General features: G+C 37.4%; 1 protein-coding gene across 1 annotated transcript; it reads right to left on the bottom strand.

Annotated features, from left to right (window-relative positions):
• Positions 1-1,493: 1,493 nt before the first annotated feature.
• On the bottom strand, positions 1,494-15,032 carry pde1ca (phosphodiesterase 1C, calmodulin-dependent a). Its single transcript, XM_044025896.1, has 17 exons — positions 14,999-15,032; positions 12,824-13,047; positions 10,066-10,116; positions 9,809-9,962; positions 9,197-9,310; positions 8,277-8,459; positions 7,798-7,864; positions 7,333-7,449; positions 6,818-6,958; positions 6,376-6,476; positions 5,719-5,847; positions 5,287-5,388; positions 4,891-5,011; positions 4,472-4,553; positions 3,832-3,952; positions 3,074-3,228; positions 1,494-2,591 (listed from the first exon to the last, which is right to left on the bottom strand). The coding sequence occupies exons 2-17, from the start codon at positions 12,906-12,908 to the stop codon at positions 2,431-2,433; spliced, it is 1,884 nt and encodes a 627-aa protein (XP_043881831.1). The 5' UTR covers positions 12,909-13,047; positions 14,999-15,032; the 3' UTR covers positions 1,494-2,430.
• Between the last annotated feature and the right edge of the window lie 1,258 nt (positions 15,033-16,290).

The raw sequence follows: 16,290 nt of genomic DNA, 5'->3' as shown, positions 1-16,290 counted from the left end.
TGAAGCACATTGAAATTTGAAATGATCTTCTATTGATTGGTTAGAAAACTTAAATCCACTTTGAGACTCTAATGTCATTTTCCTTAAAACTCTGACAAAACTGGACAAAACTATCAAGAAATGACTAAAATATAAAGAAATGACCAAAATATAAAGTAATGATATTTATCACAAGCAAAGAAATTCTGTTTTGTAAGAAATGTTGACTGAAAATGAATTTTCCTATACTTGACTAATCTGACTTTAAGAATTTACACCTTGTTATTTTTCTGTGAGAGTGAATTTTACATCTATTTTTGAACACAAACTTAATTCACAGCAGTATTGAAGCAGAAACAGCAGGGATTTCATTCAAACTATTGTTACTTCACACCAAGGAGTGGAACTGAAGTATTGTTTTTGGTGACTGTGTGGGTCTGTGCATGTCGCACTTGATGCACTTGCCAACATGTTCAAAAGAGGGCGCCAGAGGCTTGTTGCATGAATGGGGTGAAGTCTACCATCTCTGATTGCCTTGTTTTAGTTACTGCTTTTGTTACTGCTTATTAAAGATTACAATAAGTTGTAATATCTTATTTTAAGACAATGTTGGATTTTGTTTTCTTCATATGAGAGTATTTTTCTTAATTCAATTAAGTTAAATTATTTTTATTTTTAGGCAACAATTTCCCAGGAAGTAGACTTAATTGACCTTTTTTGCAGCATAAACATTAAAACTGTTCCACAAACACCACAAACATTATAAAACCATGTGAAAGTCATTTACATCCACATTATATCAAATAACATGAAGAGGCTGCAGACACAGAGATTATAGTGACACTGGTGTGTAAAGATGCTGTAAACATAAATATTGGAGTGACAAACCCCGCCCCTTTCTGTTGTACCTCAGGTTAAAGCTCCACCTCCAACACTCTGAAAGATTTTTGTAACATTGGTAAAATAAAAGTTCTCTCTGGTATAAGGTTTATAGACACATTATGCATGAACAGAATGTAAACAAAACTTTTTCCTTAAAAAATAAGGAATTCACATGTTTCAATCACTTCTCTCCAGTGAAGGACAATCTGAACGCTTCAGCAAACACAGACAGTCTTTTCTATTCCAACATGACTGTGTCCCAGTGGACAATGCAATGACTATAAAGACATGGCTTGACTTTGACTTTGTTGTGGAAGAACTTGACTGTCCCGCATAGATCCCTGACCTTTAACCCCATCCAGCACCTTTGCGATGAACTGATTTTACTGTGGACTAAGTTTCATATCTGCAGTTCTGCTAACAGCGCTGGTCTCAAATCTCTAAGCATTTTCATTGCTGAGATACAAACCTTAACCAAAAAAAAAACCAAAGAAACCAAAAATGATGTGTCAAATTGCATAGGTCAAACATTTTCTCATATTCATATCCAGTCAGTGACTGCTCTGTACTGCACAGCATCTGTCACATGTTGAGCCTGAGTTTGCAGTAATGAAAACAACGCTAACTTCAAATTTGTTTTATTTGTTTATTTGAAGACAAAGTCAGTCGGGAACTTCCTCCCCATCCTTAACAAGCTAGCAATCTGTCGAGCAAGATGGCAAACGAACAATGTTCTGAGAGGTGAGTAAATTAGAGTTATTAGAGTGCATGGTAGGCAAAACAAAGCAATGAGAACTCCCTATTGATTTGCATAGCAGATTTCTGTGATTTTTGTCACTATGGTTACAATGCAACGTCTGTTAATTTACACCCGTTTTCCACAAATTTAAGTGTGAGAGCCCCTGAAAGCCTCCTGACATTCAAACCAAACATTTAACCTGTATTATCAACCGTTTTCTGAAATACGACAACTTTGAAACACATTGCTTTCTCTGTTTTTCACCTGTTTTGGACAGTTAGGAACAGGTGTTTGGACGAGGGAGGGGCTTGTATAACCAGTTGCAAGAGTTAGTCTGTGTCTGTCTTCTGGGTCTCTTTTTAATAATAAAGAAAACAAATGGGTGTGAAGTGGGTTGCAATGGAGCATCGGTGGAATGGTTTGTAAATCAAGCTTCAATATAGTTTTCACTACTCCAGAACAGCGGCAGCATGGATCCATTGTGTGTGTCCTCTTCCTCTTCTACTCTTATAAATGCTACCCTATTCTAGTAATACAAAGCTAAATGCACATTGGTGAAGGGAAGCACAATTTTGATTCAAGCTGATTCAGTGAGTGCCACCTTTGTGTTTTATTACAAAAAAGTAATATTTTCTTGTGTCATGTTTGCACGCCAGTCAGACACATTGATAAAAAAAACACACAGAAGAACCCTTGATCTAAACAGGAGTGATTTAAGTGAACTGCATGACCACACAAAAAGAGATGGAGGTGACACAGGGAGAACCTATATGGAATTATTGTTTATCATTATTATTAATCAGTTGTAATAGAAGGCAGCTTAACCGCCTTCACTTTCGGTGATGCAGGGAGATGTGCTGCAGTCTCCTGGCCTTCTCCCTTGCATCAATGGGCCCCCTTTCAGTGGCCTTTGGCCTTATGAGCTGGTAGGACCTGACACAGTAGCTAGGTTTTTTACAGTAATGAACCAAAGGGCAGTCAGGTTGAGGGTCTGCAGAGAGAGAAAACAAGTTGAATTAGCAACCACATTACAGTTTCCAGTCAGAAAACACTGGTGGGATGAAACGGTTGTTTGAAAACAGCAAAAGAAGTGGGCTGAGACATGAGTGAGCAGGGACGTGCACACGATTATAGAGGGCCAGGGGCTCAAAGTCAGGCCTTAATAACACAATATGTAGATTAATTCATGTAAAATTAATAAACAAAGTACTTGTCACTAAGTGACATTAATTAGGTAAAATGACTCAATTTTCATTATGCTTTTGATATTCATTGACCTAAATTACCCAGTTAAATTAATTGATACAAGTTGCTTCATTGATATTATATCATTTAATTTAAATGTGTTACTTTGTATTCACTGAAAGGAATGCTCTGTGTCTTTTGTGCATGAATACTGTGACAAACAGGGGTTGATCAAATTATTGCCAATAACATTGTCTCCCAACTGTAGTAAAAGGTCGATGTGTCTACCTTTCGCTTCCTTGGACTTCCATAATTCCCTGTTGTGATGAATCTCTTGGTTCCATGTGACCTTGAAGCTCTTGAAGTCGACTGTGGTCAGGGAGCTACTGGCCCCTGAACCTGCATTTTTCACACTCGAATGCTGTCCTTCACAGCCCTTAATACTGTGGACAAATGAACATGCACAACACAAACATTAAGACATACTCCACATTTGGTTATTTACCATAACAGGAAAATAATAGATATTTTGCAGTTTAATTTAAACTATTTATTTGACTCAGGACTGTAAATACATGCAGCTGGACTTGCTTGAGTTTAGTAGAAGAGAGTTCACATCTCATCGAAGTGGCTTCCTCTTCTGTAGAACTACACAAAATAGATATTTAGTGTGTAGCTGTTGTCATTTTTGTCTAATAACCATGATTCAGGGCTGCAAAATGCTCATCTACCTGTTTCTATTTAGTTTCATGGAAATATCACTTTAAACAAATTATCAGGTATGATCAGATATAGTGATGAAGCAGAATTTGTACACACTTCTGTAATACATGCATACCTTAAAAAGTAATTATTAAAAAGTGATTATTTCTGTCACTGTTGCCTCAATCGTAAAAGGTTGAAAGGTGTACCTTATGAATTGAACCCCCATAAGTGTCTGTAAAGAAGACTTTTAAGATGTGGATATAATAATATAAATCCTGTAATTTAAACAAGATTACTTTTAACATTTATGTAAAAAGTCTATCAGCCTTGTGTCTGGTCACCTGGAGTGGTCGAAGCTGGCCAATCCAGAGCGAGATACCTCCTCAATAACTGGTGTCACAATTGTCTCAATCATCTCAGTCAATACAGTAAATGTTGGCTCCACAATGAAGTCAATGAATCCTGCAGTGACAGAAAAACACATTAGTACACTGTACTTAAACTGTATTAAATATGACATGATATGATATGATCACATCAGAGTGATAAAAACTTAAATTATAAATATCCAAGAAAGAAAACTTATAGGTACAAAAACATATTATAAAAACAGGAGTGGGTATGAGTGTAATTGGTTAAAAAAATAAAATAAATGTAAAAAGAGAGGGCCAAAAAGCACACATCCCTCTACTTTGTCAAACCCAAGACCTGCTCATGCTCAAAACATTCATTTTAACCCAGAGAATGAGAAAGATTTGACAGAGGACATGGGATCTGCTGATTTACTGGTGCCTTGTTTCACTCAGACCAATATAAACAAAGGAAAAAACATATTTGATCTTACTAATGTAAGCAACAGTAGATCAACTACTTACAGTGTACCAACTTCATACATCCACAGTCCCAAAGAGCCTGAACTATCATTTTAACCTTGATATTAAGTGAAATTAAGTTCATCTTAAACAGAGGAGTGAACCTCACCAATCTGGGACTGTGCCACCATTGTTGAGGTACGGTCACATAGAGGGGAGAAAGGTAGACCCAGCTCTGCTTCTTTATCGCCCTGAAAATAAAATTCAACATCACAAAGTACAGGTTCACTTACACAGTATTGTATTTAACAGACCAATAGTCACTAAGCATTATGGGTGATATTGTAAATAAAAAGAGCCACAGTCGATCAGTCAGTGTTATTGTCAAATATCATCAGGACAACTTAACATTATTAGAGTTAACAGTAGATGAACAATGGAGGAGGAATTCGGAGTTCCCTGCTGTTGTTAGTGATTTCTTGTTCACAGACATGGAGCGTGGATTCCCAGCATTCAGGAATAACCATAAGGACCAGGAACTTTTGAGTGGCTCCTACTGTACTATATTGTGACTTGTTTACAACTGACCTGCCTGAAGAACTCCTCCAGTAATGATGTGGTCCACTGCTGATGGAGTTCCCAACGTTTTGCAGGGTGGCTGATGTCAGCAGTGTGCAGCAGCAAAGATAACGCCTTTGGTTTGTCAATCCTGCAAATAAAGTCAGTCACTAAACACTAAACAAAAAGTTATGTGTGCATCATTTTCACTCTTTTCCAACCAAAGACTGAGAGCTATCAATAAGGATGTTAGCGTTAGCATACATTTAAATCTCACATGTAGAAACAGTGAGTACGCACATTTGCATATTTGAAGAACTTGATGTTACACCTGCATGGTTGCCAATCTTGAAAATGAACATTATACACAACACATGCCTTTCTCGTTACACCAACACTGTGTTACAAGTTCAAACCACCACTCACGCCTCAGGCTGCTGCAGGAGGCTTTTCATGGATTTGATCTGCTGAAAGTGGCAGGACATATCAGTGGCCAACACCATCTCCACTACCAAAGCTCTCAGATCTCTACAAGAATGAATGAGAAAGAAATATATCTCATTATCTCATATAATTCATTCAATAATTTAAGATTCAATATGTTCCCATTTCCTTAAAAAGAAACTGAGAATGCTATTACTTTTCATTCAGTTCCATATGAGATCATAATTTATAGATAAGCATTCTATGTAGTTGCTAAACATCATTGCCAATGTGAGCATGTGCAATGCTATGGTCAGACATGAAGTTGGTATTTAATCATTGACATTACTTTTGTTTATTTATTACAACTGTAACTTAAGGTTTATTCTTTCATCGTCGGTCAAAGTATAAATGCATGAGAACGTCTTCTCTCACCTCCAGTCCTCTTTGTTAAGATTGGAGAAGATGTTTTTTTCATCATCATCCTGAAGAAGGCGATAGGCTGCACTGACATGGTGGTTCTCTAGAACAGCTCGGTCATTGTACAACATGGCTGTGTCAGATCTGCAAATCCCATACAACTGCATTCATCATCAAGCACACATTTTTAAAATGAAATAAATAAACATTTTTATAAATGTGTCTGGTGAGGACAGGATATGAAACATAATCGTTTATTTCTCAACACCATCTCATTTGTGGAAATCCTCTTCATGCCCTGATCAATAAAGTTGTCTATGGTGAAAAGAAAGGAAAAAAGCCCGTGTGACTTTAGCCACACTGTAATAAACATGCGCAATCATTTCATCTTGAGCCTCAGAAGCCTGTTTGGGGCCTGTTGGAAAACCTGACCACAAAGGAAAGGCACAAAAATCAAATAAAGGGATCAAGGTGATTAAGATATTATGTATCATCAATAAAGACCTGCTCACAGCATTCTCTGTGTGTCCATTTGTCTTTAGAGTGGATCGTTCCATTGGTCCGAGCTAAACGTCCTTTTCTTTCAGGTCGCTTTATTTATCGATGGCTGCATGTGAAGAGGATTTCAACAAAAAACACATTTCTTCAGTGCTTGTGTTTGATAAAAACTACCTGGTTTGAATATGGAAGTTATTGGTGGTCCCTGTATGTTCATAGTCATGGATGGCAGCTGCAAAGATGATGGCAAATATCTCCAACTCAGTTAGCCAGTGCTGAGAGAGAGCGAGAGAGACAACTTAACTAGTCCTCATTTGATCTTAATATCAAAAGATGCATTGGACGATATTTTCATCTCGTTGCTACCACGTCGTCCTCCCATGTGCACACTCCTGACACAGAGCTCTTTAGAAAATAATGTGTTCAATAAAATAATGTATAAACACAGAGTATTTTGACACAGAGTGGATCTCATCAGTGGAAAATCTACTGATCGTGCTGAATTGGTGCAGTTATTAGACGCCAGCACACGGAGGAAAATGTTTTTTAGGGTTATATGTCTCAATGCTTGAGTTTCTCACACATGAATCTTCAGCTGTGAAACATTCATACGCACCACCATGCCCGTGTTGAGTATCAGGAAATGGATAGTCTGAGTGACATCAGCAGCATGGATCAGGTTGTGGTAGGGGTTCTTATATTTTCTGTAGCCCATTTCCAATGAGTCCATAAATGACAGGAGAGCAGAAACCGGGACCTATCATGAAGGCGACACACAAACAAAGCCTCTTTAATATTACACACAATGAATACACAAGGTGGTGTTACTTCAGAGTAGTATGTCCAAAAGTGACTGACAGTAATGTGTGTATAGTGTGTGTACTATGAACTAGCTAGTCTCCGCCTCCTCAGCATGAGCAGTGAAAGACACAAACTCTACCTCTATTTGAAGCTTCATGCACTAAGATCATATTACACAATTTTCAGTGTCTGTGGATCATTGTGCGTCCCGCGGGACATGTCATCATGTGACTGGGACTCCTTTAATAGTAAACTGGTTTTGAAACCCAACAGTTACATATCTGACTGAAATGAATGATTAAAAACAGTGGAAATGGTTTGTGGACATACCTTAAAACGATTTATCAAGTCGTATCTGGTGAGTATTTCACAGAAGACAAATCTCAGAGCATGGTCTCCACTCGCATCATTCAGTTCAAATACATCAAAGGACCACACATCTATATGCTGGAACACAGACATGAACAGTAATGTTATCAGACACTGAATATCAACACAACATCTCCCTGTTAATTCATGGAACACGTGTCTGTGTGTTCTGTTTGGCTCTTCAATGCTAAGTGTCAGTGTTTTGTTTTGTTTTAAGAGAAATGTTGTATTATTGCAATGTTGGGCCTAGATGGGAGCAGAAGGTCTGTATTTGCACTCACACTGTCAGAACAAGTGTGTTCTGTTGAAATCACATCTGCATGCATCAAATCACAGTATTTAAAACCATGAACTTTGTATTTGAATTTGGGTTGTTTGATCACTGTGAACCAATTTCTAGTTGGGGTTTGATGATATCAATCACACCTTGAGCACAGTGATGACATTTGGCGGATAGCTGAAACCAGCCATGATGGAGTTTCGTCTGTACATCCTGTTCCAGAGAAAGACACACACCACGATACAAAGTCAAAAGCAGCAAAAACAACAGTACATCACTTGCAACATAGTGTAACATTCATAATATATTAGTCCACTCAAATACTATTGCATCTATATGTGTATTTTATATTGAAAACAGACTGTGACATCTTCTGAAAAAGACCATTTGTCTCATATTAGGAATTATGTAACGTTATCAATCAAAATCAACTGATTTCATTGATTCAAGTTTTAAGAAGCTTTAAACATAATGTAACGCACAGAACTGGACCCAACACATCTGTGTGAAAGCATCTGCATTCCTCATCCTTCATTTAGGAATATCCTCAGATTTGTCACATGTGCTTTTCACAGTAATTACAATTGTACAACAGACCAAATGAAATTGAATCACAGAATCAAACCTTTCTACGAAGATTCCAGCCTGCACTACATGGACAATGCTGCGGAAGCGTGGCTTATCTTCATGGCAGTGAAAAATCAGGCCCTTTTGACGAGTGAAAGTGGAGGCCAGCCAGTCCCGAACCTCTGATGGTACAGATTCTGACTGGATATCCCTGAGCTCATCCTCCTGATCCAACAGCCGCCTGTGAAAGAGCCACATTCACAGAAACTCACTCACTGTTCAACTTCTACAGGTAGATTTACATATAAATGAACCACCGCAAGGTCTGAAGATTCAAGATTCAAGATTCAAAGTGTTTATTGTCATAAACGTAAAGAAAGTAAAGAAACACGTTTCCCTGTACAATGAAATTCTTACTTTGCTGTCCACAATAAAGTATACAAAAAGAAATAGTATTAAAAAAAGTACATAAAAAAATAGATAACACAAAATGATACATATATGTATATATATATATATATATATACATACACATATATATGTATATATGCATACAACATATGTAAATATATGCTTATATACAAAAGACAAATGTAAACTGTACATTAAGGGAAACATTAAGAGAAACTGTATTAAATAGTGCAAATAGTTGCTGTGTTAAGTAAGAGATTTAAAGTGACAGTAACATTCAGTTATAGTATTAGCTCCTGAAAGACACTATGGTTTAGTAACTTGTGATTCCCACATTTATTGAGGTAGTATATAGTGAGGAGACAACAGTATCTAAATGAAACCTGAAAAAGTATCAATATGGGTTACTGAAAGAAACTAACTGGATACATTTAGGTGGATGGTGGTCACAAAGTAAAAGTTCCGTTTTATGTTTCTTAAAATGAACTTTCTTTTCAGTGTCTTTACTTAAACTTACTTACACTTTAGTATACCTATAACACATTTAAGTAAGCTGAAGCTCCTTGCCTGGTCTCCTCAATGTATAGACTTTCAAGGACTGAGGCAGCATTCTCCAGGTTTTTCTTCAGAACCAGCACAGACGCCTCGCCCCTCTCCAGCTGCTTTACAAGACATCGCAACCTGCAATATACAAACACCACACTGACATCATCCAAACAGTGCCACGAGAAGGATATATGCTAGATAAACATTAACTGAATGGGGCACTATCGAAACATGCGTCCTTAAATAAACGATTAAAAACTAAAATTGGACTAAAACAACATTTTAAAATCATTTTACACACATGTATGAATCCTGCTGCGCTTATTAAGGATGCTTGTATCTAGAATCACCTTCTTTGAGTCACTACCATTTTTTTAAGGAATTTAAATGGAACAGAATGAATTACTCTTCACGTAATATCCAAACTAAACACATACACTCACATTTGAGGGACAATAATAAGATGTGTCTAGCATAAGTAAGTAAAAATAAACAATTCAAATTACACAAAATCTTGTTTTTACACTTTTCTGTGTGTCAGCATGTCCGACCGAAACATATGTGAAAAGAGGTTTATGCAAATGTGTTTCTATACGTGTGTGTGTGTGTGTGTTGTTCTGTGTGAAATGAGACCTGAGCGCAGTCTTCTCCATGGCGTCAGGTGCATCAGGGATTGGCAGCTCATCAGCCAGTACCTCCTCAGCACTGCGCAGACTGACCAGAAGTCCTTTGTGGTCAGAGATGCCAGCTGTGACAGCGGTGCATAGTGCATTCTGGGACCATGAGCCTATACAATTTTACAATTTTTACATAATTCCATAATTTTCTTGCAGTTACATTTCCAGAACTGACATTAGTATTGAAAAATTCTAAATTTGTGGCGTACTTACGTGAAATGCGGGCTTGTGGACAGATGGTGCCTTCCACTGCCTTATTGGCAACTGTTTAAAGTAGAATTACAATTACTTATATATTATGATCCAAGCGATAAAGAGATAAACAACCATTCATTCTCACATTCACACCTACACTCAATGTATAGTGTCCACCTCTACAGGTGTTTGAACCCAGAGCAACCAGAGTATGCACACATGACGAAGACACGCAAACTCCACAAAGAAAGGCCTGAACTGGGATGGGAACCGGCAACCATTTAGCTATTTATTTTACAATTTTTATTTTTGCAAACTTCATCAGATCCACATTACATGTACAAGGTGTCAGTAAATGATGTAAAGAAAAGACAGTTTGACACATGAGACAAGAAATAAACAAAAAAGCATTTAAAATAATACATGGATTAAATCATGTATATTAGTAAAAGGAAAAATAAACTAATTGAGCTAAAAAATAACTGCTGCTCTATGTTTTGCATATTGCTAATAAGTGTCAGCCATATACTACAGTACTGAATACTACTGTGTTAACTAGCACTGACAATATCTTTGCTGGTGTGCAGTGTGTCAATAGTTCTCTCCACCAATGTTGTATCGAAGGTGAGTTCCTGGACTTCCCTTTAAAGCTTTTTTTTATGCTGCAGTCAATATTAAAAGTAGTCATTTATTTTCATCGTGATTCATTTCTTCAAGGATTTCTAAATCTCTCAATATTGACATTCGGGGGTCTGGAGTTATTGATTTTTTTTGATTGAATATTTTTGATTTGGACCCACTCAAACGTTCCCTTGTTTCCATGATGGGTCCTTGACTGATCCTTGACTTATCATTGGCTGGTTGACAATTGGTCCCCGCTGTGTCGGCGGGAGTTTCGTGATCCCCCATGATGACGTAGTCAATGAGGCTCTCCCTCGTAAACTCCCTTAATTTCACTATGTGAAAAACAGCTGCAATATCTCATTTGTCCACAGGGAGCAACAGTGATTATGTCCTGATCTCAAAACCACGGTCTAAACCAGAGTTTTTTGTTTTTGACGGTCTGGGTCTGGGTCTGGGTCAGGCCATGCAGATCGACTGTGGACATATTTTTAAATAGACCCCTAATTAAAAACAAGAAACAAACACATACACATCCCCACATACATTCACTAAAGATTCCAATGAATTCAGTGTAAAGCAGATGAAATCAATGAAATGATTAGAAAGTAAATAAATAAAAAATAGAATACCTAAACAATAGATACCCTGCTGTTTGGCCAGAAATAAAAGTGTAGACGTCTTATCTCTTGGTGACCACTGCTTTAGAATAAGACCTTTAAAAGGTACTTTAGAGGACACATTCTTGCTTTATGGACGCTACCATGTTTCTACAGCAGCCTGAACAACCAGTCATAGCAACTGTGTTGTGTTAAGAAACTTAATAACCACTTGAAGTCACCCACTTACACAGACACACACACACAGAAAGAGACACACACTGGTTGGAGAGTATACCTTCATGTGAAAGAGGCCACTTCATTAGTGATAATCACTCTCTGAGCTCAGCACCTTAGCAACTGACAACAAACTCATTGTCAACCATCATTTCCTGACTTGTCAGCTTTTTATATATAGACTGCATCATATTAACCAAAAAAACAAAAAGGATATTTTAAATGCTAAAAATGTAATTACTATTGCTCTCCATGAATTTCCAAACTTATTGTTTACTCAGCTCAAATGTGTGTATAAAAAGGTGAATTCAGTTTGTTACTCTCCAGATAAATACCAATAACATTTTTAGTTTTACAAATTTTGAAAGATTTCTAAAATAATTGTGTTTCCTCGTTTTTATGCCAGGTGGTCTAACACATTTGTCAAATCTCTTGTTGAAAAGTTGTGTCAATGAATTGTGTTATTGTGCCAATCAGCCCATATTACAGTGTGATATAGTATCTCCTCATATAGTGGGCGGGGTCACCACACAAACACAAACTAGTGACGAGTGACTTGTAAAGCCGTTGTTTTCAGTGTACGGAATCATTAGAATCAGTGTCATACAGTGAATGTGTATATTACATCCGGGCTGGACTGGGACAAACATTTGGTCCTGGACTTGTTGGTCCAGACTGGCCCACTACAATCTGTGCGCAGATATCTGTGCCAACTCGCCCCACTGATGTACATACAAACACACAAGCCCTTAATAACACGACTACACTGAGCAATATCCCTTTATATTCTGGAGCCTTGAATAAATAAATAAATGATAAATGTACAGTGTGTTGCTTACTGCACTTGCTCTGGAGAAAGATTTAAGATTCAAGAGTGTTTATTTATCACTCATTATCACACAGCTATCACAAGTCTGGACATGAAAGGTAAAGTTAGTGTAGTTGTTGGAGATTAACCCACGTTTTTAGGATTGTTAAGTAGTTTTAACTGATCGACAGTTCGGTGCTGTTCGGCTTGATTTGTGTGTGGGACGTCTCTTCCTGTGGCCGGCAGGAAGCACGCTTTTGGAACCTCGCCTGAGCAGGTACTAAAAATAGTACCTGGTACCAGGTACTACTAGTATTTTTACACCCCCATAAAAACGCTCCACAGCAGATAATCTGCCTCCATCCCTTGCCCTCTTCTGTTACACCAACTGTATTATTATATTATATTATAAAAAACAAGTCCTCCATTAAGCAACATGGTAGTTGAAAGCATTACTTCTCTTCCTCTATCTCAAACACACACACACACACACACAGATCGAGAGTCTTACCAATGGTGAAGCTGAAGCCATCAATGCTGATAGTTGCACTCCGACACTTTTTAAATTCCTGCCTCCTACATGTTAATTCTGTCATTGTGGCTCCTGTCGTACCCTCTCCTCTCTTTTCGTCAGTGGATGGGTGTGGAGAGACAGAGCAGTGTTTCCCAGGAGAGGAGAGAATTCAGAGGCTGGTCCCCGTGAGAGACTGTAACCCTGGTAGTGATGGCTGGAAACTGAAATGATGCAGAGATTTCAGTTCTCATGTTGAGGAGGAATGGTTTGACTCTTCATGTAATTACAAATCCCTCCTCCATGTCTACATACCAACTTGGATCTGAATCTTCCACTCCCATATCAATCTTGGCATTAATATATAACTTAAATAAATTAGAACTTTTCTAAATGCATTAGTGTATATGATGCAATACTGTCATTTGACATCTTAAACAACACTGGTGTTGGACACCCATGACTCTAGTTGGCTACATGCGTCTGTATACATGAGACAACATAACTAGCGAGCTAGTTAGCAATGTCCGTTAGCTATGTCCGCAACTTAAATGACAACAAAACCTCATGTAAAATACAGATTTGTACGTCTCATGAATTAAAGGTGTCTTGCTACGTGTCAGTGCAGAGCGTTGTTTGTATAAGTAATAAATATATCGGTAAAATAAGCACACATTGGTTTTTGCTGCTCTACTGTAGCCACTCCCCCTCTCACTCACACAGCACTGTGAGTGAGACAACGCAGTGCTCAACTAGCAAGTGACGCTGCACGTATTTGGAAGTGGATGAAATAAGAACATGATCAAGTTAGTGCTAAAAAACAAGATCTTATCTGGGTTTTTTGTATGTCCTGCCTTTTCCCTTAAAATGTCGGTCGATACTTCAATGAAACTCACATTCAACATTGCTGGAGACAGTGTCTACATGGGTTTGACCAAGTTTCCTGGAACATTCTTGTCTCTTCCTCCTGTTACATTAAAAGCTTCCACTGATCACACCAGAGATGCCCAACTCATCATCAGAAGGAAGGCAGTAGTAACTCTCACTTTAAAGTAGTCCTGGGATTCAGAAATCAGTTTTAATTGACAGTTTTCTGTCAGTTTGGCGTTTTCCCATCGCTTCAGTGTCTGTATGTGAATCTTTTTTTCACTATCCTGAGCTGTCAAATTTGACAGCTACTTTGCATGTGATCGTCAATATTTTTTGAGTAAAATTTATGCTCCTTTAACATGTCACACTTACACTTGTGTATCTTCCTTTTCACACTGTTTTCTGTATATTTTCCCTTTCTCTTTTCTCTTTCAGTCAATCTGTCATACTCACTTTAATTCAACGGCAGCCAAATCCTTCCCAAGCCAATTAGAGTGCATGTAAGGTCCTTAGGGGGACACTAAAGTGACACTACAGGGTTTGGAGTGGCAGAGGGTCTGGAATAATAATCACAATTTGCAGTGTTCAACAATATCAGGCCATGAATCAGCCCTGGGATGGTAAACAGACACTGAATCGTTAAATATGGAAGGACAAGAATATTGTCTGATTGAGAAAGCACATGGTCCCAGCTACAGCTGAAATTTGTAGACATAAAAATAAATAAAATGTTTTGTTTTATATTCAGGAGTAAACTCTTTGGTTTTTTTTTTGACACTCAAAAAACAACAACAATTCAAGTCCTTCTTAGATGTAACACATTTAATTGTCATTTGCTTTATTCAAACAAATCTCTTTTAAAGATACACATTTTTATTTGATTGATGAAACATAATGTGTATTCATTGTTTGACTTATGATACTAATTCATGTGAAACAATTGAGTTTATTCAGGGACTTTCACCATTTTGGCTGCGACAGAACAACACACTTTGAAAATGAGGAGGAGATTAAAAGAATAAAATTCAAGGAATTTAGAATGCCGCGGCCCTCTGGTGGAGGATAAAGCGGTTAGATGATGACTGACTGACTGAATTTAGAATGCTTTATTTTCTTCATGGATTTTCTGGATTCTGTAACCAATTTTCAAACTCCTGAACTTCCTCCATGCTGACGAGGGGAAACTTGACAGTTGCTGCCTGTTGCTGCTTGATGTTTTCAAGTAGCAGTAAGATTTGTGGAGTTCAAATAATGCAAAAAAAGAAAGAAATGTATGAAACAATAGAGATTTAAGTTGCAACTTACCTGAACATGGTATTGGATCAGCTCCCTGTCCAATCCTCAGTGCCTGAAATCATGACGGTCCTGATGGCTGATTGACAAGGAGGAAAATAAAATGATTGATAATTATAACAAAGCTACACAAATGTGTCTCCATGTGAAATTTGCTCTTACCATCAGCCAGCCATCATGTCCAGCCTCTGAAAGACAAACATTGGAATTAGTGAGATGATTTTGTTAACTATGAAAAATTGTTGAATCTTAAAACAGAACATTCTTAGGACTATTTTTTATCATTACTGTTAACATTCAACTTTCTTGCTTCTTGTGCAAAATGACTTACTATCTATACTATACTATACTATACTATACTATACATCTGTTGATCCATTGATTTATAGTTACAGTCACAGAGTTAGACTTTTGTATCACCAAGATCACACATTGGCAACATAAGAGAGAGAGTGTGCGAGTTGTGCTGTGTATGTGAAATGCAGAATGACAATATTTTCTTAATTGAAATACTTTAGTATTTAGAGACTTTTAAACGGTTCAAGACTGAAATTGGGAGGGAGAACATTGTGATGTTTGCCCTCACGCCAAACCCACACAGGGATTTTGATTCATCACCCTGTCCCAGAAACACAGATTAATATTACAAAGTAATTATTGCCTCGCTGGCTGATCACTTTAAAATAAATGATCTGCATAAGAGAGAGTGATTAAGAAACTCAGATATTTCATTAAATATCCCTCAGACCTGGAAAAAGTCTTCTTTTAACAATGATTGGATATGTTGAAGCAGATTAGAATTGGAGTGGGAGGGGTGAACTGAGGCTGTACCGAGTATCTTAATGAGGACAAATGTGGTGTCTGGGATTCAGTTGGCCTCTCTGGTCTCATTTAATGACAGAGGTGTAACATAATGGTAAAATGCAAAATTGGTTTGCAGGATTGAATTGTGTTAACCCTATTACCTCTATAATAATAATAATAATAATGATAATAATAATAATTATTATTATTATAATAATAACGATGATGATGAGGATTTCCATAGAAAATGTACTTGGGAATGCTTAGCCATCCCATTATGTCTGTTTGTCTGTCTGTTTGTGTGTGTGTGTTCAAAGCATCTGAAAAATGTAGTAGCATGTCAATGCCGTAGAGAGGACGCTTCCTTCTCTCTCTACACTGCTCAACTTAGATAGTAGATAGTTAGTATAAATGGTGCATTCTTTGACACAAATAGAATAGAATATCATATTCTGATGCAGTTATACGTCCACAGGCTTCAAAATGTGTAAAGGATTTTG

The sequence above is a fragment of the Solea senegalensis genome, linkage group LG1 (genome assembly GCF_019176455.1).
Source record: "Solea senegalensis isolate Sse05_10M linkage group LG1, IFAPA_SoseM_1, whole genome shotgun sequence".
Lineage (NCBI taxonomy): Eukaryota > Metazoa > Chordata > Actinopteri > Pleuronectiformes > Soleidae > Solea > Solea senegalensis.
The sequence above is the reverse complement of the archived record's forward strand: the minus strand, read 5'-3'. Positions and strand labels throughout refer to the sequence as shown.